The sequence below is a fragment of the Hirundo rustica genome, chromosome 4 (genome assembly GCF_015227805.2).
Source record: "Hirundo rustica isolate bHirRus1 chromosome 4, bHirRus1.pri.v3, whole genome shotgun sequence".
Taxonomy (NCBI): Eukaryota; Metazoa; Chordata; class Aves; order Passeriformes; family Hirundinidae; genus Hirundo; species Hirundo rustica.
The window spans coordinates 14,212,782-14,236,872 of NC_053453.1; the positions used below are offsets into that span (position 1 = coordinate 14,212,782).

At 35.5% G+C, this 24,091-nt stretch overlaps 1 protein-coding gene across 3 annotated transcripts in view; it reads right to left on the reverse strand.

The window, feature by feature from the left end:
• Positions 1–24,091, reverse strand: part of LRRK2 (leucine rich repeat kinase 2) — a 63,565-nt gene that overhangs the window by 20,663 nt on the left and 18,811 nt on the right. For 2 of the 3 annotated variants that reach the window (XM_040061722.2, XM_040061723.2), the window contains 21 exons: positions 23,860–23,966; positions 22,096–22,225; positions 21,406–21,545; positions 19,672–19,805; positions 17,999–18,143; positions 17,592–17,731; positions 16,130–16,258; positions 15,874–16,044; positions 14,376–14,631; positions 13,961–14,149; positions 12,412–12,533; positions 11,589–11,658; positions 10,925–11,145; positions 10,155–10,405; positions 8,907–9,055; positions 7,065–7,158; positions 5,836–6,022; positions 5,276–5,457; positions 4,529–4,758; positions 3,305–3,432; positions 2,021–2,239 (listed from right to left, as the gene is read on the reverse strand). In XM_040061722.2, coding sequence (XP_039917656.1) covers positions 2,021–2,239; positions 3,305–3,432; positions 4,529–4,758; positions 5,276–5,457; positions 5,836–6,022; positions 7,065–7,158; positions 8,907–9,055; positions 10,155–10,405; positions 10,925–11,145; positions 11,589–11,658; positions 12,412–12,533; positions 13,961–14,149; positions 14,376–14,631; positions 15,874–16,044; positions 16,130–16,258; positions 17,592–17,731; positions 17,999–18,143; positions 19,672–19,805; positions 21,406–21,545; positions 22,096–22,225; positions 23,860–23,966 — 3,394 coding nt within the window. Of the gene's footprint in view, positions 1–2,020; positions 2,240–3,304; positions 3,433–4,528; positions 4,759–5,275; positions 5,458–5,835; positions 6,023–7,064; positions 7,159–8,906; positions 9,056–10,154; positions 10,406–10,924; positions 11,146–11,588; positions 11,659–12,411; positions 12,534–13,960; positions 14,150–14,375; positions 14,632–15,873; positions 16,045–16,129; positions 16,259–17,591; positions 17,732–17,998; positions 18,144–19,671; positions 19,806–21,405; positions 21,546–22,095; positions 22,226–23,147; positions 23,285–23,859; positions 23,967–24,091 lie in introns of those variants that run through there. The other variant, XM_040061724.2, reaches the window with a different exon arrangement.

Consider the following 24,091-nt stretch of genomic DNA (forward strand, 5'->3'; position numbering starts at 1 on the left):
TTTATTGACTAACATGGCTTCTGAAAGGCTGATGCAAGTAATTAATTATTCTTTCAGAATTATAATATCTTTCTATAAATAAATACTCAGAGAAGAAAATATTTCCATATTACTTGTACATTAAAAATAATAAATGAGGTCTCTCAGAAGAGGTTATTTCAAAGAGAAGCTTTGGTTCAAAGTGAAAGGAAAATATTCACTCTATGAACAGATGATATACATCTTCAGTTAGCACAAAACAATAGACAAACTAATTTTAAAAAACCCTATACTTCTTGAAATATGTAATATCTCTAGCCATGTCTTTAGGTATACTGGGAGAAAGAGGGCAGTAGCTCGATTAAAAGTCTCCACTGCTGGCAGTCAGTGGACAATAGAATAGAACGAAATAAATTTAGTGACACAAATGGGTGCCTTGTGCCCGTTTCCTGAGCCTCTGTTCCTTCCTGCAGACACCCTTCGATATTTGGTAATCACTAGTACTCAGCAGGATTTTCCTTTCTCCATGTGTGCTGACCTACTAACTTTATTGAGGAAATGGGAAACAACTTTCCCAATGTTTACAAACTGGCTTCTTAACTGTAATCTTTCTCTCACCAATGCACTGTGATGTTTTTAATGTGTCAAAAATATAATTAGTACCTTGTGCAAACGAAATTAGTACCTTGTGCAATTTCAAAGACTTCAGAGTACTTGATGACAACGCAGAATACTTAACTCACTTTGTCTAACCTCTAAGCAGATACCTTGTAACATTCCTTTCACCAACTACCTACATCATTTACTGTAATTATCTCATTTCCTTCAGGCTACCTTACATCTGTGTAGAAGTTTAAACGTCAGTTTAAGTCAGTCTCAAGAGATGCAGACATTAAAGGAACATTTTTCAAAAAGCAGAACTTCTCTGGAGTGTTGAATAAGTACAGTGAGACAGAGCCACATAAAAACACCAGCTCTATTCATGCCTACTGGATGTATGAGAAGAGGAATTAACCCATTTCACTTGAAGAGGGCACCTCCTTCACATTTAGGACTGGTTAGCTGTTCCCTGCACTGTGGAATGAAGTTAGGGAGATTTTGGATATGGCTAAACTACTAATTCCTAAAAGAAACAAGAGAGGTGTGTACACTTTAATTCATTTGTAACACCACTGGTTTGAGGCTAGTCATAAATACATCATTTGCTCTATAAAATCTTCCAAGCAGTCATTCAAGAGAAATTTGGGTTCTGGTACAATTTATGAAGCTCTGCCACTGATTTAAGAAGCACAGGACATCACCTTTTCTCTTCAATGTGTTATGACATAAATGAAAAATGTGTTGTTGCCTAAATTAAAAAAAAAAAAAAAAAATCTTTTTGTTACAGGTAAGACCCTGTCTTTCTGTAAGCTCCATGCCTGGGCTGGTCTCTTTATTCACACTTAGGGCTTCATGCTGTGGCTAAGGATAGAGCAGGGAATGAGTTGGGATGACTTTGGAGACAACAGAATTACAAGTGCAGATATTCCAATCTAGGAGGATGACTCAAGTCCACAGGATCTTCTTTTCCCGCTTTAATTCACTTTCCTCTTTACAGAAATAGTTTCATGCTATGTAAAATGAAATCAGTAAATGGGAAATCAGTTGGTTTTCACAAAGCACAATATCATATTTCCTGTCCCCTGAAATCTTGCAATACTTACTTTAATTACATGATGCTGCCCAAGAAACCAAGGTTTTAATAAAATTTCTTTGTAAGACAAAGATGGCTCATTTTAAATTAAATACTTGATTTATGGCCCTAGTACTTGAAAACACAACTTAGCTGGGATTTCCTTATGTTGATTTTTTGGGAAGAAAATCAAATTAAATCAAACCTGGTGATTTTCCTTCATTATTTTGCTGCATGTAACATTTTATAGAAGGCAAGATGACTTTGCTATCACATGGAAATTTATTTAATTATGTATTAATGTTCAAAAATATATTCACTTAAGTCAAACAAAGATGTTTTCAACATTCAAAACAGTATGTTGCTTACCTTGAAGTGAAGACTCTCCTTTATGATGATTTTCCGAAGTCTGATAATGGAATCAGATTCTTCTGTAGCATTGACAAAGTGGTAATCCTGGATTGCTGGGAAGCCTCGCTTGTTCAACAGCTCTCTAGTGATTTTACTCATGCAGGCCTTACGTTGCATTTCATCAGAAACATCCAAGTGAGTGCCAACAAGAATGACAGGGGATGTTGATGCTCGAGCCTGTTAGTGAGATCCGTACTGTTGATTAACTCAAGAGTGAATGTTGATTTTAGTGTTTCACATTCGCATAAAATGTGAGTAATTTAGTCAAACATTCAGAGAGCCATCTATTTCAAAACAGGAATAACAAAAAGTCAGTTTTTTCTACAAGGAAGGAGTGTACATCTGGATTTCATTCTTTGCAGATTAACACTATTGGCAGTAAAACAGAGGGACATTATTCATTAAGAACATCCAACAAAATGGAAAAGCCAAAAGAAATTGCTAACTGTCATTGGAACAGGGCAGCAGTGAAACATCAGCAAGTACTGCATAGCAAAGGAGAACACATCTGAAGTGATCTTCATCAACACTAAACTGATTGCAACACTCTGTCCTGTACCACTGCCCAAGGTGAAAAGAGTGAGAAAGACAAGTTCATTAACAGGATCAGTAAACAAACTCTTAATGTGAGTGTATTACCCAGGCATGGCTAAGCATCCTACCAAAAGAAAAGTAATGCTCAGTCACCATGGAATGGCTCCAGAAATGGAGATAAACACTTAGAAAAATGACAAATATACAGGCAGATTCTCAAGTCAATTCTCTACCATAGTTCTGGAATCATTCCTATTAATAATAGGATACTAAGCATACACTTAATAGCATGATTTCAAACCTGTATCTAGTCAGTTTTAGATCAGTCTAATGTTGATGTCCCAAAAATTTATACTGGTGCAAAAGAAAAATGCAAGTTTAACTCATTATTTCTTTAATAATGAGTTATTATTAATTTCTTTTTTTTATCAGTAAATTAAAAATATTGCCAGAATATACAAACTATTCTTTTGCACATTACTTTGTAATTTTAAGTCCAAAATGGTGCTGATCATGTCTTTTTATGTCTAAAAATACTTTCATATCCAATACATGATGTATTTCAGCTTTTCAGCTCTTGGTTAATATTACTATTCTTACTTTCTGAAGTTTTGGGTTTTTTTTTCTTCCCCGATATAAATATTTATGGTTAATTTGCTGTCCACTTGCAGTTCCCTGGAAAGGAGAATTCCATTCTGTGCGTCTTACCTTGATGTTAAAAAGCCATGGCTTCATAGCATCCACCTCTGCTTGTCCTTTGCTGAGATCATAAACAGCGAGATACAAAGCCCTTGGGGTCATGAAATGAGGATGGGTACTGTAGAATTCTTCTTGTCCTAATGATCAAAAATTTCCATTGCTTAGTACTTCCTCGTCTGAACATCTTCAGTCCACAAAAAGGCAGAGGAACACATGTCCCCAGACCACGAGTTCACAAATGAAATTAATGTTTGCAGAAATGTATATAAATTGACAGGAAACCACGATAACTACAAATTTTCAGAAGGCATTCTGTGGTAACTCATTGATTGAAGTGTAATGTTAAAACACATACATTGGTTTTAGATCAAATGTAAGATTTAACTGGATAAACATGGTTGCTGCATAGACAATTTAAAAGGCTGTAATTCTTTTAAAGCTCCAGTACTAAATTTCTCCTTCACCCTCTCCTTTTCTTCCACCTTCTTCTTTTCCTTTCTCCTACACTTTCAGCAACTTCAAAATAAATTCACATAATGAAGCACTTAAAATTACAACTAAAGATGGACATCCATCTTGAATGGCGTTGGTCTGTGCTTATGCATTGAGATAGCCTGTATTTAAATGATGACTGACCTCTGTTTAAAAGTAACTTTTCCGTAGCCTCAAATAGCCCTCGATTTTAGAAGTGCTTCTGTAGTCCCCCAAGACTTAGAAAGTTTTCCAGAAACACAAGGTTCAAAGACTCGTCCTAAGTGCTTTGTCGTCTGTGACCTTACAAACCTGTGATACTGCAGAGCCTGGAGAGACCCAGACTACAAACGGGAGAAACAGAGCTGAATGAAAGATTCTTCTGCTGATTACAAGCAGTTTCTTACTATTCTGAAATTATTATTCTGAAGCATTATTCTGATACTTCAAGCAGTTTCTTACTGTTCTGAAGTAATTATTCTGTACAGTTTCTTACTATTCTGAAATGATTATTCTGAAGTAGTTGAAATTAGTGCAAAACTACATTTGGTGATAAGAAATTCCTGAGGCTTTATATTAAATTTGAGGGATTAGCCACTAGTTTACAGAATTTACTTATTTAAAAGTGGTCATTAGACTTTCGGTGTGTGCTTGTGATTCTACTGTCCCCAGTTTGAATCACCACAGGCTGACTCTAAGAATAAGTAATGCATTAAAATCTTAGAAAAGACAATAGTAAAGGAAAATAAACTCAGGAAATACCTCCAAAGTCCCACACATTTAATATAAGCTCCTTCTTCATTTTGCCTTTCCCTTGAATGATCCAGTCTTTCACATCAATGCCTACTGTAGCTTTTGGAGAGCCCAATTCTGTTCGTTTGCTTTTCATTAGCTGTTGTAGCAGGGTAGTTTTCCCACTGCCAGTGTTTCCAACAATCATGAGCTTCATTCTGTTATAAGGCACGGCCTTCTTCAGTCGTTGTTGAAGAAATCTGGCAGAAAAAGGTTTGCAAAACTCACAGAAGTGTATAACAGAGAAAAAGACCAACAGAACTCAAGAACAAAGAAAAATCTAGATCCATACCATTTTCTTCAAATTTTCAGTATCTGTTTGATATTACTGTTCTTTCAACTGTCTGCTCTAATTTCTGATTTGAAAGCTAAAATTTAATTCAGAATATGTCTCTTTTTGTTTTGTAACTATCCCAAAACTGTACTCTGTACAGTGCACTGGGGAACACGATAAAACTATTAGAAATAACTGGTAAGCACCATTTATTGCAAAGTTTATAGAAGCATCAAATTCAAGAGGTAATACTAGTATGGTCTAAACCACTCTAATCTAATTTATCTCTGTGTGTTGATATCATAACTGTCCACAGAACAGCATGCTGGATTTCATATGACAAACCAGAATGTCTTTACAAAACAGCATGGTATTTTCTCAATGCTTACTGCAAATCCCAAGAAAGCAAACCAGGAACATTCTACAACAATAGGGCAACAAACCTGATAATGTCTCTGGCTTTGCATCCTACATGCTTGAAGTCTAAATTAAGATGGAGTCCTTCCAAAGGAAGATCCCAGATTTTGGACAGTCTTCCCATTTCATCAGGAAAGAATCTCAAATCAGGATTATGACTTACATCCAGAGAAGTCAAGTTCTCTAGGAAGCCAATCTGAGGAGGAATCTAAATAAAAGAGCATTTAGCACGCAATTAAGTGTTTTAAAAAAATGAGGAACGTGAATACATTAATTATTTAACAGAACTAGGCATTATTTTTACTGCTACTGTTAATTTGTTTTAATAAACAGGCCTAATACCCCACAGTAAGAGAGAAAAGACCTTATAAGTAATTCAATATACAAACTGATTATACGACACATTCCAGGAAGAAAAGCTGAGTAGAATACAGGGATTTTCCTTCACAGAGTATTATCTGCACTTACATACCATTTCACTAATACAGTGTACAATGGTATGAGAGGTGACATGAAAATCAAAAGAGCATTGAAAAATTGCATTCAACTGAAAAGCAATTAAATTTTCTTTAGGTAGAATCTTTACCTCCTTTAACTTGTTGTGGGAGAGGTGTAGCTTTTCTAGCCTAGACCATGAACATGCCTTTTCACTCAAGTCCAAGACACCTATTTGATTATGATTAAATAACAGCTCTCTTAAATTTAGTGATTTCCAGTGCATCGGTCCAGGCAGGCTTACGATCTTGTTTTGGCTTAAATCTACTGATCGCAAACTGAAAACATGAAAATAAAAAAGAGAAGTTAGCAAATGAAAAAAAAATAAAACCCAGATTAGCTGGAACCAAAGCTGTATTAATTTTTAATAAACAAGTGGATTAGAAGAGATGCTTTTCTGACTGAAATCCAAATACAAGTACATGCATTTGCAAATACATGCATGTGCAGAAATTATATGGTTCACCTACGTCTGTTGGACAAATATGCTGTTTATGTTACTATGAAACATGAAGCATACAAATATGCACACAACACCTTGATTTGTCTGAGCTGGGAGATGTAGAACCTGAAAACTGCTTTTTCTTAACACATCCATTAAATCTGCTGCTGTGAATGTTAGCATGCTGAAATTGTGCAATGTCATGTTAATTTCACTAATATAAATTCCCAAATCTGTGGATCTGCTCTCTCTATGGTGCCATCAGCACTCACATCTCCCCACATCTATTGGATCACTCCTTCCAAGCACTCCCTCCACAATCCCATTCTAGTGATCTGTTAAGGTCAGCAATTTCTATTAAAAAAGCTGAAGTCCAATTTTCACATAAGTAATGTTTTGAAGGTATAGCAAAATAAATGTCAAATGCAACTTTATCACAACTCCTTCTAGAGGAAGTGTTTTTCTTTGAGAATAAGTATCTCATGTTATTTGGGAAATGAAAAACTAATCTCAGGAGTCTTGTGCAAAAATCTGCAGAACTCAAAAAGGGAAAATTGCTGATATATTTTTATTGTTGGGTCCAAGGAAATATGAGATTAATTCTAGTATTCTCAGCAAGAATTGTGAGCTTCAGCTGTCAAGGAATATATTTTCAACAATAGTGATTTGAATCTGAGGAACAGAATTTTTCAGAATCATGAAGAAAATGTGACTAATTTGTCTTCAGTTTAAAAGCTACCAAATTCTGGATTTAACCAGTGAGGATTCCCTGTAAATCAGTAAAACATGCAGAATTTTCTGCTTAACAACAATTTTGTCATCAGATTTTCTTTATCAAGAACTTCACATTAACGTCAATGAATACAAGAGTAACTTACTGTGGTAGAAGAAGAATTGCTTCTGGAACATTAATAAAACAATTCTGGGATAATTTTAAACTTGTTATGCTGGATGACAAGTCAGGTATTTTTTCTAGAGTAGAAAAATAGGTTAATCCTATGATTTTTAAGAATGATTTAGATTATTTTTAAGACTGGAGTTTAGACAGACTAAACGGTCAGTGTATAATTTTCATACAAAGGTACCACCTACCAAAAGCAGAGTTCAAATCCTTCACTTTAAAGCTTATTAAAAATGAAACTTCCAAAATTAAATTATATATTGGCTTTTAACAAATTATACATTGTTATCCTTCATCTCCTAGTGGCATTAAACACCAAAATAATCTTACTTACACTTTACTGTACTTCAAATATACAAAGATTCCCATGTGACCCAGAATTTGTTGGGTCTTATTTGCCCACTCATCGTTACTCGTTCTTATAAAAATGAGTCTAGTGGTTCAGCTGTGTTTAATGCAATTCTAAGAGTCACCTTCTGAAATAATGTGACAATAATTTCCAAATGAAAGATTTTATGTCTTGAAGAAAGAATAAATTGTAACAATAACTTATGAACTCTCACAGCATCATTGAAAATCCAATTTGTATAATTTTAAATTTGCATAAATCAATTTGCATAAATTTTGCCACCTTTGTAAAAAATATGCTAAGCCACTGACACACACTCTGGATGGACTCAATTCAGTTCCTTAACACTGGGTTCTAGTGAAGGGGATGTGCCCTGTGCTGCCTGCACAAGGTTTAAAGATCAAACACAGGAGCTAATGGAAGATCTGCTTTTCCTGGAGCAGAAGCTGTAAGCCCAAGGGGATGATTCAGGGCATCTCAAATGACACCTGCATGCAGGCAACTCAGCCAAACATCCTCTCTTGTTCTGAAGATAATGCTGGATATAGTGTGGTAAATATTTAATCATAGGATCATTTAGGTTCGAAAAGACCTTTTAAGACAATTGTGCCCAAGCATTCACCCTGCGCTTCCAAGTCCACAGCTAAAGGCCTAAAGGCCACATTCACATGTCCTGTAAAAACTTCCAGAGATGGTGACTCAACCACTTCTCTGTGCAGCCTATTCCAGTGCTTCTTTCAGTGAAGAAGTTTTCCCTAATACCCAGTCTAACCTCCCCAGGCACAATTTGAGGCCATTTTCTCTTGTCCTATTGCCTGTTCCCTGGGAGAAGAGACCGACCCCCACCTGGGTGCAGCCTCCTTTCAGGCAGTTGTAGAGACTGATAGGGTTCCTCCTGATGCTCCCCATCAGATTTGTGCTCTAGACCCTTCATCAGCTCCTTTGCCCTTCTTTGGATTCTCTCCAGCACCACAACATCTTTCCTGTAGTGGGGGGCCCAAAACTGAACACAGGATTTGAGGTGCAGCCTCAGCAGTGCGGAGCACGTGGGGACAATCCCTGCCCTGGTCCTGCTGAGCACAATACTGCTGGTACAAGCCAATATGCTTCTATGCATTACAGTACAGTATTAAAGCTGTATTAGTACTAGATTTGCAAGCTAAATCTGAATGATTTTCTTGTCTTTGAACCTTCCTCAACAGTGTGTACAATCTCAAGTACACTCAATCATTTTTACAGCATGCACTCCAAATGTAGGAACAAGATGAGTTAGGTGAGTCAGATCAAATGAGTGGAAGCGTACTCTATGCTTCAGTGATCAAAAGCTAATGCTTAGGAAACAATAAACAAGAACAAATACATGTGGTATTATTTTTTCTGTTCTCCCAAGATTCCAAATGTTGGTGGCAGAGGAATTTTGTGATTTGGAATAGTTCCTAGAAGGTGAATCCTATTATCACAGATACTTACCAAGAACATTCATCCTGGCATTGAACTGCTCCAGTTTTGTACAGCCCATGAAGACATTCTCAGCAAGGGATGAAATACAGTTCTTACTAATGTTTAAAACTTTCAGGTCTTTCAAGCATAGGGGTGAACATAAGCATGAAATTTTGTTTCTATGATAACAAGAAAAAAACAATCCATGTTTTATTTAGAAACTATTAGGTAAAAGATGAAAGTAGTGTTGATCGGACAAAATCCTTCTCACACCAGTAAAACAAAAAGAAAGCTTTATCTACATAAAGACTGACCAGTCAGCAAAACCACTAGTATATCTGGCAACATGGACTAACATGACTGATATTAACATCAGTTAATCAATTTGGAGACCAAGTGTCAAAATGTATTGCAAGGTTCTCTGATGACATACTGGAACTCAATCCCACACAAAGAGGACTGTTGTATTTGTGGGAGGTTCTGTGTACTAAAAATACGTGTTTAAAATATCAAAATTACAGAATTACTGACAACTTTTTTTTTTTTTTTTAAGGATTCTTGTATGGAATGCAATTTGGGATGAGTATATAATTTCACACAATGTATTCTGGGGAGAAGAACACTAGGAAGTGGAAGAGAAAGATCCCAAAAATACAGAGATAAAAGATACATCCACTGTTTTACCAGGGTAGTATTACCCTGGCAAAATTCACCATCTTATTTAGCATGAACTGTAAGAAATAAATTAGACAGTCTCAGCAGTTCACAGAGCTATCACCAATTGCATTCTTAAGAATTCCACATAGGTACAAATTACCTCACTAAGAAATATGATAGTAAGTGCTGGCAAACAAAAAACTACTTTTTAATCTGTTTCTGTAATTTAAAACATATCCATACCAATACCTAAAATTACATTACTACTACTTCCAGAGAAGCTTTTATGCATGTGAAATACAGTGGAAACTTATTGTGTATACAGAGAACCTAGCTGAATATGTCAGACTACACAGCCTTGTGGATTAATAGTATGGCAGCAGAAAGAAACTGAACTACAACATATCTAGTATGTTAATGGAACAGCAATGCTATTAGATTCTATCAAGGTCCAAAGTCATTTTCATGTCTTGTATTTTGAAAACCAACTACAAAAACTGTAGCAATTTACACATTTGGAAGACAATGTCAGTGTTTCAATCCTTTGCATGCTTTAAGTCATCATTCTGTATATTATTTCCCATTATGTTTGTTTACAGTCCATTTACTCATGCTACTCACCCTTCCAGCAAGAGCTGTTCCAGATTTTCAGCAACACTTGTAAGAAATTCAGGGGTGCACACCAGCTGATTGTATGAAAGGTTAAGTTGCTTTAGAGTTGGACATCTGAGGCATGGATCCAAAGCGAAGGAAGGTCCAATGTCATTTCTCGAGATATCAAGAGTTGCAATACAATTCATTTTCAGTAAGTAAGTTGGGAAAGAAGTAAATCGGTTACTGTGCAAATCCAAGTAAGTCAAGCATTTCAAGTTCTGAAAGAAAAGGATAGTTTGTTTGTAAAAAGTTAAAAGAAAATAAGAAATTATATGTTTGTAATTGAGTTATATTTTTCTAGAAATTATTAATTTATTTATCTCACATGGAAAAGTAGCAGAAAATAATAATTATGCCAATATAACCTATAGTATTTCTACAAAAAATACAAAAATATAGGGCATTATTCAAAAACAATTAGCCTCATTTAATAAAATTTAAGATATTAATTGCCTGCAGCTCTCTGTTCCATTGCCGTTATTATTCTACTTAATATCACACATCTTAAAGCAGTTCTCTGCAGTAAATGACTTAAAACAATCCCATGAAAACATTTTAATTTCTAATGAACATGAATCCACCGAATGAAAGTTGAGTAAATGTACGAGGCATGCCAAAATATATATCCATATTCTTGAGTAATATAGCTATGGATACATTATTACTATATATGGATTACATTATTAGAGATAAACACTTAATTTTAACTTGTGTTACATAGAATTATGCAGAATTACTTCACACAGTTGTTCTGGAATGTTTGTAAGAGCATTTTGGTGGAGCTCCAGTTTCTCAAGGTGTTCCAGATGACTAGTTAAGCAGCTATTCTGGCTGATGGCATCAATGTTCTCCAGCTCATTTGATGAAAGATCTAGTGATTTAATATATTCTTTCTCTGAGATCAATGAAGAAAGACTGTCTGATGGTCTTAGATGTGATGACAATTTTGAGATGCCTTCTATTAAAACAAAAATGTGAAAATACCGTGATTTCACTTATCGCTTAGGTAGAATTATGATAATTTAATTTGGAATCTAAAGATGCAGAAGAGACTGAGTATTTGGATATTGGTTAAGATCCAAATCCATAAGAATTCTATTAAGACAGAGAAATTTATAAGACAGGAAGGGGAAGAGGTGAATGTTTATGCACTGCACAACAGAAGGAGCTTTTGGAAGCTAATAAGGGCACTGATGAGATTCCATTGCCTACATAAATTATTTGTGGAGCCCAAGAAACAAAAAAATCCCTTTATATGCGTTATTTTTACTTCACTGTAGTATTTCCAAAATGCATCCTCCTGTTAAACAAATATATAATCTGTCTCATATCTTTGCATGCCATGCTTGTGAAAGCACTAAGAATGCAAAATCTGTTATATACCTTAAATTGTATACTTACTGGGGGATTCATCTGAGAGCAAGAATTTTCGTCTTTGTTTCATTAATGGTTCATAATCTGAGCCAGGTCCCTGAAAAATCAAAGAGAAAAAGCATTTAGGAACATATGCATGTTCTGAAATCATCCAAATTCAGTAAAACTCTTTTTATTGTGATTTCTTTTTATCAGAGCTTACAGGGAGAACACAAAGAAACTACACTTGAACTCAAAATAACAATAGGGCACATCTTTATCAAACATATTAATCCATGCAACATGAAAGAATGGTAGATTTAATGTGCAATGGAAGTAGTGCATTTCTGGCAATCCAGAATGAATTTCACTAGGGTGCAGGAATAGGATGGAGCAGAGTATTACAAGACATAACTTTCTCTAGGAAAGCCAGTCTCTCCAGTTTCCCTTTACAGTCAATGGAAAGAGACAAGCTCCTACCAAAGGAACCTGACTTGGATTCCATCAATTTGTCCTCTTATGTCTTCTTAGGGAATCAGTCTCTCTCCACTGATCATTACTGAGGATCAGCTTCTCTAAGGGGAAGTTAGGTCTTTGTGAATGGACCTATGATCCCTGAATTTCCATTTGAACACCAGACTGGAAATTCAAGCACTTCAAAAGGGTGTCTACTTTTTAGTGATCATCAATTTTTGCTGACATAAACTCATCTATACAGTGTACCACAACAGAAGGAAACAAAAATGAATGGCAATAGTGAGCCAAAGCCCATATGCTTACATGACCTTTCCTAACACTTGATTGTTAACAATTTTGGAGTAGGCTATGTAGATGGACTTAAAAACTGGGAAGGAGCTCGGATCTGACTTACCACAGAGTAGGAATGTCGCAGCAAAGTAGGAGAACCCCTCTGACTTGCCATTTCCCTACAATATAAATCGGCAACTGCAATGGAATTGGACTTCTTTTTTGTAAAAAGGGAACCTTCACTTCCTTGAACACAGGAGCAGAAATAGGTAAGAAAATGCATTTAAAGATGAGGCTCAGAATTCAACTGTAATACAGATGCTCACATACAAAGAAGAGATTCATTTTAAAAGCATCAATACTGGCAGGATCTCACTGGTCAATTCTGTGTGCAATAAGCCAGAAATGTTGTCAGGGTGTTTCAGAGCAGAGGGGCCATACTCACCTGACATTCTTCAAGGCGGACATGCAGGTGATTGCAGGACCTGCACTGATGATTTGATATAAAATTTCCATTGGGTTGGGATTATTATGCATGTTTCATAGCACATCTTTCTGCTACTTCGAATTTTTAATATTTTTTATAAATTTTTAAAATAGAAAGGGGTTACATTTCAATAGATAAATTTGCACTCCCACATTTATTGAGAATGAAACATCAAATGGCACTCTGGATTTGGTGATTTAGGAGACTTTTGGTCTCATTATCTGGAAACATTTGATGACCCCCTTCTCAAAGCTACTTTTAAAACTCCTAAAATCACTGCTGCTTTTTTTTTTATGACAACAACTTTTCTACATGGGGCGACAAATTGACCTACAGAAATTGAAAGTGGTGCTGAATGATACAAGGAAAAGAAAAAAGCAGAATCAAAAAGTTCCTTAGGATTCTCTCATTCCAAAATTCAAATTCTTCATCTGTGATGATTTAAAGTAACCAGGTGTTCTAAAACAAGAGCAACACTTGAACAACAAAAAAGATATGTTAAAAATTAAGGCTACTTTAATTATTAAGTTGCTGGTACTATAGACAGAAATGCTGTCTTTCTATAAGTTAAAGGCATTCAAATGTCCTGGTGACAAAGAATGGTGTTGGGCTGAAGATAAATCTGTCATTTACACTTTCTGATCAATTAGTTATCTTTGGGATAGGGCTTGTTTCACTTAATTTATTTGTTAATAACATAGTCCTTTACACCAGATCTGCTTGTATGAACTTTATTTATAGACTACCCAGGGAACAGAAGGGTTTCTAGATCACAATACAACTGACTTCAAGATGAGATAAATCAGGCTCTTGAAGCTCTTGCTTTCTGTGATAGACTATAAAGGCAGCTCAGAAGCAGACAGAAAAAGTCAAAATCTAAATTCAGTTGCAAGAATCTTACTCTTTTTCTCTACAAAAAACTGAATGCATGACAAACTAGTCCTAAATGTATAACTGAATAAAATTCTTCAAGGTCTTAGTTTTGTAGAGGAAGCACATACTCAGCATAAACTATTTCCTAATGTTACCCCAAACGAAATTTTAGATACTTGTTTTTTTTCTTCATGGAAGGTGTTAAATCTCAAATACAAATAAGCAACTGATTTATGGCTATAGTCTAGCCCTAGTACATTAGATCGGGATTACAAAAAGAAAAAAAAAAAAACCACAAAAAACCCCCAAATACCTTCACTATCAATATCATCACTCAAAGGAAAAATACTTTCCACTAATGGGTCAGGTATGAAATTCCAATCATAGTTTCTATCCATGCCATCTTCAGGCAAGTTTGGATCAGAGGAGGCTCTTGATCTATCTTCTGAAGTGTTCTTCATCTGGAATTTGAGCACCATCCTTGCCAGTGCAGAACCTGCATCTATATGTACAAGAAATAGAAAAGATAAAATAATCTCCAAGAAATCTAAGTAGCTTCAAAAAATTAACAGAAATAACTTGACTTATTTACAAGTTTTGACAAACTTTCTATAGCAAGCTGAATGCTATGAAGAGATTCTCAATTGAAAGTCTTCACCTAAAACACATTCATTGTATCATCAAAAGATATTGACACATTTTGTACAGCAATTTCCATATATACTCACTCTGTTTTCTTGTTTGAGTAAGCTTATCTGGGAACAAAGGAATGAGCCAGGAAGGCTCTAATCTGCCAAAACCAAATCCTCCAAGACATATACTGCTGTTGGTGACATCAAGGCTAAGCTTCTTTAAGAGCAGGCTGATGATTTGGCTATCTCCTCTCTTTATACTGATGGTCAAAGCACTCCGAACATCCTGCTCTCGAGCACCATTGGCTAGTAACAATTCCACCAATTTAGGATTAGCTCCTTTCTCACAAACCTAATAGAGAAAAGCAATTAAAACAAGCCAAGAATATGAAGCATTAAACAGTTCAGACTACATTAAGACACTTGTCTCAAATTCAGAGTGACTTTATTTTAAGGATTGTGTCTCTCAGTTATGCAATTCCTTACTCCTTGGAGCATATGCCTAAGTTGTCTGAGTATCAATTCCCACGTTCATGAAGGCTTTGCCCAAATGTATCAAATGCTTTAGATCTGCAATTGTAATTTTTATCATGAGTGCACACAATTTTCAGGCAGAAATGAATGGTAATTTATCTAGTTCAGTTATTGCATGTGATCTATTGCAATTCCATTTATTTATCTGTTTAGTGGAAAACAGACACTTAAGGGTTATCATCTGGGTATTTAATGAACTGGCAACAAGAGTCAGTCTCATCAAGCCTTGCCTAATGATAGTGAGCTCAGCTCTACTGGCTTTAACTACCTGAAAGGAGAGTGAAGCTAGGTAGAGATCAGCCACTTCTCCCAGGCAACCAGTGACAGGACAAGAGGACATGGCCTCAAGCTGCTCCAGGGCAGGTTCAGGTTGGACATCAGGAAAAATTTTTTTCACTGACAGGGTGGTTAAGCATTGAAACCCTAAGTGGTGGAGTCCCCATCCTTGGAAAAGTCCAAGAAGCAGCTGGATGTGGCATTTAGTGCTCTGGTTTAGTTGACAAGGTGGTGTTCAGCCAAAACTTGACTTCACTATCATGAAGGTCTTTTCCAACCTTTATATGGTTCAGTCAGCTCCTCCCAGTCTCCAAGTCTGCATTGCTACACAGACCAGGGTTGACTGTGAATATTAAAAATATTTTCTACAAATACTTTCAGTTATTTCAATATGTCCACTGTGGCTTGCTAACACTGATTTGCCTACCTCACACTCTATGAATGGATGGTCAGTTCCAAATCCAACTGTGCTTCATCCCCCAGACAGTTCTACCAGCAGAACTGAACACTTCCTAATTCCCTTCAGGCAGTATTAGTGGGGTCCTCCCAGACTATTTAAAATTTTGACACTGAACCAAAATAAAGAAGTGTTTATGCATATCACTTAAAAAAAAAAAAAATTAAAGGTGGTCACAGTTAGAAAGATGCACTTGTAGGCAAGTGGGAGCAGCCTGTGCTCTCAGTGTTCTGCCAAATAAATATTACAATGACAACAGAAAGGAACCCAAAAGCACAAGTTTTAAAGCATTAAAAATATATATATATATATATTTCCATGTATTACCTGATAGATCAAAGAGTTTGTCTTTGTCTTCTTATTAATATCAGCTCCCAGCAGAAGTAAACATTCAGCCATAATACTATTGTATTCCATACATGCTTTTTCCAGCATAGTATTTTTTAAGTCATCATTTTCAGCTATTTTAGCAAAACATTTACAACACAGGCTTTGAAACTGAATGGGAAGACAAACAATGAAAGTTAGGACAAAAAAAACCACTAATATTTTTCAGCTGTGGACTGTCAGAGAAAGAAAATACCTGTTGATCTCGCTGGTCAGTGAAACACATAGACATCTGGTAGAAAATGACTGTGTCAAATGATTCATTTACCAGCAGCTTTGCAAAACATGGTGACAAACCAAGAATTGCCAAGATTGCATGAAAACCCTAAGAACACAATGAGAACATGGAAAGAAGTACAGTGTTAAAAAGTGTCACTTTAAAACAGGTCATGCAACAAAATCAAATTTCAACCACAGGATTCATGCCTTAACTTTTTTTTGTCTAACTTTTAAACATGCAATAGTTAACAAACAGGAGAAGTTTGGGAGAGAAGGCAGAAGTAGCAGGTATCTCTGTTTTTATAGCTGAAGTTTCATGCTTGTTTAGCTGATCCACTTTAACAGATATTAACTGACATTTTGAAAAGTCAAAAATGCACTGTAATATCTGACAATGTCCTGCCCGGCAGTGACAAATGTACTTGTGATTTCCTGAAAATGTAAAGAGGAAATGATCCCCTTCTAAGGATATGGAATGAAGATACATCCCCTGTTCCAGTGTATTGCTCTGTAATCCCTGAATTTGAAAAGAACTATTAGACTAAATGAAAAATTAACAGGTGTTATCTAAAAACTAAGAAGAAACACAAAATTATCCCATGATTCTGGGATTCTGGTGAACTCAGTAAATTATGGACTCTTTGTCCAAACCCAATTGAAACTAAATCACTTAAAGCAACTTCCTAATTCCAGCAAATTATTATATTTCTCTCTACATCGGTTCCTAAGCTAAATGTGGGAAGGCTGGAGGGAAAGCAGCAGCAAAGAAGGGAGGCTGTTCTTGCTATTTTCATATTCATCTGAAAGACAAACATAGAAACTCTCACAGAAAGCTGATGTCACATGCAAACCCTATCCCACTAGAAAAATGAAATTGGTAACAAATAGGGAAAACTTCTGAAGCAGAGGAAACAGAACTTTACACAAGGATTAAAGGTGTGTTTACAGACAAAAAACTTTTCTGCCATATACAGATGTGGGTCCAAAGTCTGATAGTATTTCAGTAGAATCTTTTCTTAAATACAGCATTCCTACACTACATTTATTCCTGGCAACAAGGCTGGGAACTAAGTTATCTTCCATGACTTCTCAAAGAAGGGCAATCAGTACTCTAATGATGGTTACTTCATGAAATGGTTAAGAGATTGACAGAACAATGGATCATGACTGAGAAATTTTTTCCAGTCTGCAGATCTCAGAAGTTTTAGATAAACAACCTATGCTTACACATTCTGGATAGAACACATGCCTCCAAGAAAACCATCGCTGCAACCAATGTCTCAGTTTAATTACAAAGGTTTATACTAATCTAGTAATTTCAATAAAATCAAAATCAAGTAAGTAAAATATGGAATTATACTTCAAATATAACTATATTAAAATAATTTTCTGCGGTTTTGAGTTTTGTTCTCATCTTCATAGACAGAAGCGACACATACATGCATCTGGATTTCAATGACTTCTTTAAATCGTCGCAGAGTAGAAACCAGAACTGTTGACAGGACATGCATAGTTGCAATACACAAACTCTTCCTTGTAATCAAAGAGCGTAGAAGACTCAAACCCAAACACTGTATGTCTAGAAGAAAAATAAATATTATTCAGACACCAATAAATCAGACATTCTGAGTGGAATAAAGTAGTCTTTTAGTAACATTCCAGAAAGTTACTTGCACAAGCTATTATAGGGCCAGGCATAACTACAAACGTGGGTGAATCTGAGGACTGTGCAGCACTGCAGCCTTCTCTCGCCGTGCAACCTACATCACATCCAGCACTAAAGAGAGCAACAGATCTTTTACAAACCCTCCAGCCATGTCATTCTCATTCTGCTGACCTTCCCTACCTTGTTCATCTGGATACATCTGCAGGGTGTGAAGCACAGTGTCAGTAGCTCCTTGCTGGGTTAAAATTTCTAGTGCACCAGTGCACTCAGCTACAGAACCAAGTAGTTTTAATCCACACTTCTGAATGCTAGGATTTCCAATAAACTAATGGAGGAAGGAAGATAAAATCACATCAAGATTGTTCTGCTTACAATGGCAACAGAAGAGTTGCTTGTTCTCAAAGCTGCTCTGTAACAAGCGAATGTTGCTCTTAAGTATGTGAAATTACAGCTGATGTAGCAATAAATAACAACAATCACAATTCCAAAAAGATTTTCTTATCAACCATCAGTTTGAGATGCTCATAACTTCTCCAGATTTTCATCTTTGATTCTGAAAATATTCCCTAGCTACTTTTCTGATGAAAAATTGGATATTTTTCCCTCAAATTCCCATTGGTAAGTTTACACCATTTTCCTAGGTCAAGCAGAGGGAGAAAATGTACTTCCTTTGAGGTTAAAAATGAAAAAAATATGTGGGTTTTTTTTTAATAAACATGCTGGCAACTGAAAAAATATGAAAAGAAGAAGATCTGAAGCAACATACCTATTACCACCCCCACTTTTACATGGAGGAAACCTAGACAAGGCCTAGATCTGAGAGTGTCACAGCCATCACAAATCTGCAAAATTATTTCAATGGAGTCATGCCCACCTTCCTCCTTATTCTGTCTCTAGTTTTTAATTAAATGTATCAATTTCTAGCACTTGTGGCTGATATTGTAGTATCCCAAACCACAAACCAGCTGCACTGGAAAACACAATCAGGATGATCACGAAATACTGAAGACTTTCTGAAGCAAAAGTTATTTTACCTCCTCTGTTAGCTCCTATATCTGATATCTCTGGGTCAAAACGTCCTTTAGACACTCTAGAACTACTTCACTGATACATAACTTACTCTGACTTCTATAATAAATGTAACAGATAAACTTCCTTGACTGAATCTGTTTGGCAAGTGTAAAATCCCTGAGAGGGACTTCTAAAAATGAGGAAATGCTACATTTTGATTGTGCTCATGTGAACCTTGAAAACCTTGTAGAGATTGGACTCTTCTGAAGGCCATGAAGTTAAACATTTCTGATCACTAGGATTTAAAGTTAATTTGCTCTGCAAAGTTCCCAGTGTTTCCTTTGCATAAACTGAGTCTGCTGCAGCCTTTCCTTCTTCAGTTTCTCCTTCAAGACGCTGTGATCATTTTATTTTACAGAGGCTGGAAAAAATGGAACAGTGAAAAGAGTGCAGACAACAGAGCTGTCCACTCAGTTCTATGTGTAGCTGAGGCATGAGGACACTATTCATAAATACACTAGTCCATTTTAAGAAAAAAAAAAAAACCAAATAAACTGTATCTTTGAAAAGAACACAGCTTTTTTTTTTTTTTTTTTTTAAATATCCTTTGGAACTATGGTATAAAGAATCATCTAATACACTCCAGAAAAGGAAGTAAAAAGGTAAAAAGAAACCCTAAAAGATTAATGAAACTTGGGAGTAAAGATTAATGAAACTTGGGAGTTAAGATTAATTCTACCAAATCAGTAGGAAAATCAATGCAGAACTAAAACTTTCAAATGATTCACTGTTTCAAGTGTAAAATAATGACAAAATCCATTAAAATAAAACTTTAACTATACCCTGTTTAAAGCATTAAGCACCAATGAGTGAGTTCCCTCCAACAGACACTGGCTTTTAATGACTTTTCCTGTAAGTGCAAAAGCAGCATCTCCCACATCTCTGGAAGAACCATTCTGGTGTTCATTCTTTGTATCTGCAACAATGGAAAACAGCCTTTTTCAGAACAGCAGATTTCATATTCTCCCCACCATTACCCCAATAACACTCTCTAACAATCAAATGAACACTGAGGTGACTCAGAGAGCACATTTCAGATCTTATGGTACCTTCAGAACTCTTATTGCAGAGACTGGAATCCTTCCAGATTTACATTGTAATGTGAGTACATTATGTTTGAAAGGAAAATTTCACCACATATTTGCTCACTGCTTACTATGAAAATACAAAATCGTGCCAAAGACTCTGTTCTAAGGTACATTGCAATATATTCCTTTTTTTGAGCTATGGAGTTTTCTGATAGCCACTTCAGAATGCCTCTTCCTTCTGGTAGGGAGACACGATAGAGAAGCTATAAACTATTTGTTCTTGCTCACTTGGCAGCACATCATAGGACAAATTTTACACACAGATGACATTAAGTGGAATGTGAGCATGTACAAAAAAAAAAAACAGAGAAAGGTCACTCAGATTTACACTTCTTGTAGTTTTTGGCACTTGCAGTCAAGTGACACTACAGAAAGTAACCAGAGATCCTTTCAAAGTCACTTCAGCATTCATATTTATTGTGATTAGTATTTTTCCCATGAATTACTTTTTTATTCCCTAATTAACCTGCAAGTTTCAACATCCAGTTGGTGCTCTCTGTGTTTGATTACACTTTAGAAGGGCCTCGCCTCCAGGATACTGGCAACCAAAGTGCCTTGCCTCCATGTTAGAACACATATATCAAGTCTAAATCTTGCTCTTCATTGAAAAAAGAGGAAATTATTAGGATTAGAACTCAAATAATAGAAGGAAACTGAAAATCTCCAATCAGTCTGCATATTAACGTAGATTACTATTCATTTATTAGTTTTGTAAATGTTCAACTAAAACTGCTGAAAGATGCTTGCAAGAAGTTACTGTGTAAAAAAAAATCAGTACCCCATGTCTGTACTCCTACACTCAATATCAGAGGAAAAAAGCAGCATAAATAGCAGAACACTGACAAAAAGAGTTAAAAATTTTCCAAAATTCTACTAAAGGCATAAAACTAATAAAGAGCATTTCTCCCCACTCTGAATTGCTGATGAAGAGGGTTTTTTTGGAAAGGAATTTCTAATTAGTCAGTTTGTTTTCTCCTTTTTGATAGAAAGTAGTACATAATTGTATATTTTATATCTTTAAATATAAAGATCACTATCCAGTTTTTATGTTCCTTCCAAGAGATATTATCAAAACAATTATATTTTGTGGTACAACAATACTCATGGTTTGCTCCCATTTAAAGGGAATTGATGATGCAAACCACATTGACACTGATAGCTCCACACTCGTTCCCTGAATTCCTTAGAAGTAATGGAGCTAACTCTTCACTGATGAAATCAAGGGGAAATCAGCAGTGATCATTTTGGTCTGTTACCTTCAATACCTCAAATATTTTCTCCCATGTTGTACGTTCCTAAAGATTTACAGCTGTCCTCTGCTATGTACAGAACTGCAATAACTTTTTGAAGTCCCATTTAAAACTGTCTCATTAGATAAGAAAGACTAAAATCCTGCTATCTGATTCTATTCTCTGATTTGGTGTATACCTTTGGATGATCTACTGGGCATCATGAAGTGTAAAAGGACTCGAAGTGCTTCCAGTTGTACAGAGAGTGATTTTTCATGCTTCCTCATGGCTTTTACAACTTCTGATACTGCTACTGTCATTACATCCAGATGAAGGAAACTGAAAATAATTTTTATAAACTAAATTTTAAAAATGCATTTCCAAATTTTACATGTTTTTGTCCTTAATTAACACCATGTGATAACCCTTTGGAACACTAAATCTGAAACATAAATTAAACTGTGGTACTTTTCTTCATCATAGCAAATTATTTTCATGCCATTCCATTAATTCAGTCTATGTAAATAATTGCATCCTAGCCAACAAGAAAGTAGTATTAACAAAATGCTATTTTAATAATCAGAGGTAATTTTGAGGGAAATTTCTTATCTCTCAGCAGAATTCAGTGTGGCTAACAGGAGGGGAGGCCACCCAGTGATTGTCTATTTGAATCTCACTGCTCAAGACCACAAAGGCAACAACATGCAGCTCCCTACACAAACCCACTTGGGCTTTTGACTACAGGGTTTACAAAATTCCATGCCTTAAACAGGGCTGTCAGTCTGTGGTCAATTTTACTATCAGTCAACAATTTAAATGTAATCACTCATGGCAAAGAATCTCAAAACCCTTCATTATGGAAGTGGACATACATTTCTAATTTAATTACCTTCCTTCGAAAACATGATTCAGAATCCTGCAGGCACTTTCAACCACTTCAGGAGAATGTGGATGTTTCCTCAGTATGTCCAAAACATTCATATGTATGCCTTTTGCCAGAAGTGTCTTCCTAATATTTACTAAAACACAAAATAGCAAGCATCCTGTAAGTAAATCTTTCTGTGTAGTTCTCAAAAACAACTTTTTTCCTTCTTGTTTTTTTTCTCCAATGTTTTTGCTTCACCAAACAGACATAATAGTATAAATTAAAATGGGAAATAATTTGAGATGAAGCTGACTTCTGTTTGCATAGCTTAATCAAACATATTACAATTTCTCACTGTCTAGTAAGTTTCTATACATCTACTATTTTTACTTAGGTAAAGTTAACATATGGGAAGGAGAATGTATAGCCGTACTTATATTTTCAGAAATGTTTATTCTTAAACTTTTTCCTTGTAGTTGCGTTCTGTGATCATGTAAGAAAGCTAGAGCTTAAAACTTTAAAAAACCTTCTAACTTCCAAAATTAAACTTAAAAAATGAACTTATATTTTTCATTCAATTTACTTCATTAATTCATTTTTTGCAAATTAAAATATTCAAGCACATGTTGTAGAGTTAACTGTAACTAATAAAAATTAGAACAATGTTAAAATTATCATAGTAATTACTAGCAAATCTTGTCAGTCCCAGTTCAGTACATTCATTTCAGATGGTTAGTTCAAGCAATAGTGCATTATGCCAGAAGGTTTTACTAAGTTTCTTTATGTCTATCATTTTTGCTGTAAGCACATTCATTCACAGGAAAAAAACAAAACAACACAATAATTAAAAAAAGAGAAGAAAAATTTGCTTTAGATTTTCAAAAGGAATTCTGATTCCTTGTCAGTAACATGTTATGAAAGTACCTGGGATATGACAATAGTAGGCATACATTTATGAGATCTATTTCTCTGTATAGATACATACTGATCTCATAAATAATTATAAAACCTTTCTGTGTTAGGTTTTATGTACTTGGATGGCTCAATAAACTGGTGATAAAACAATGCTTTCTCACCTAGAGAATGGTAATTAACTGCTAGGATTTTTCTTCCTATCTAGCCAGTGGTTTTCAATGTGCAGTCTGCAAACCACTTGAGGTCCATGACCATTTCAAAGGATTCTGTGAAAGTTATCTAATAAAAGCAGGCCAACTGTCAGTAGGCTTAAATACTCTACTCAGGGATCCACACCTCCACTGAAAAATTTTGAGGGGGTCTGCAAATTGAAAAAAGTTAGGAAACCACGTTAGGGACACGATCAGGAGCAAAGCAATCTTGAGAAGTGTCATGCACATGCTTAAGTTTCTACATAATCTGATCACTGAAGTCAACAGGACTGTGTTAAGCAAGAAAGTGGTATTTGTTGGGCTGTGTTCCTTATTCATGTGATTTTTCGACAAATGCTGCTCTTGACGAAATTCAAACATGTGATAAATATTTAAACAAGCATACAAAGTGAGCACACTTTTTTCACATCTCCTGCTGCAAAAAGTAGCAATTGCAACACATAAACTGGCAGAGAGCTCTTTATTTCATCGTATTTTTTTATACTAGCCAACAATAACTTTTTCAAAGCAAGGAATAAACTTCCTACTTAACATGATATTCTAATCTCAGGGAGTATTGTATCTCAGGGAGTATTCATTCAAAAGTACATTAAATTCTCTTTAATACTTTTGCAATAACTTTCTGCTGAATGAGAAAGAAAAGATAATTAAAGTCCCTTACCATTTTGTTGTGACAAAATTGCCAAGGTACTAGCAGCTGCCTGAAACACTTCTTTTGAAGAGGAGTGCATCAGCATGGAGAGCATCACTGCCCTGTCTATTGGGAACCTTTCAGAGAGAAACAAATCACAGCACACAGACTGTATTACAGCATTTACTTCAGAACTGCAGTTCAGGTTCCTAAAAAGGTATTACGTAACATAACGAAAAGAGTGATTGCTCTTGGTCTCTAA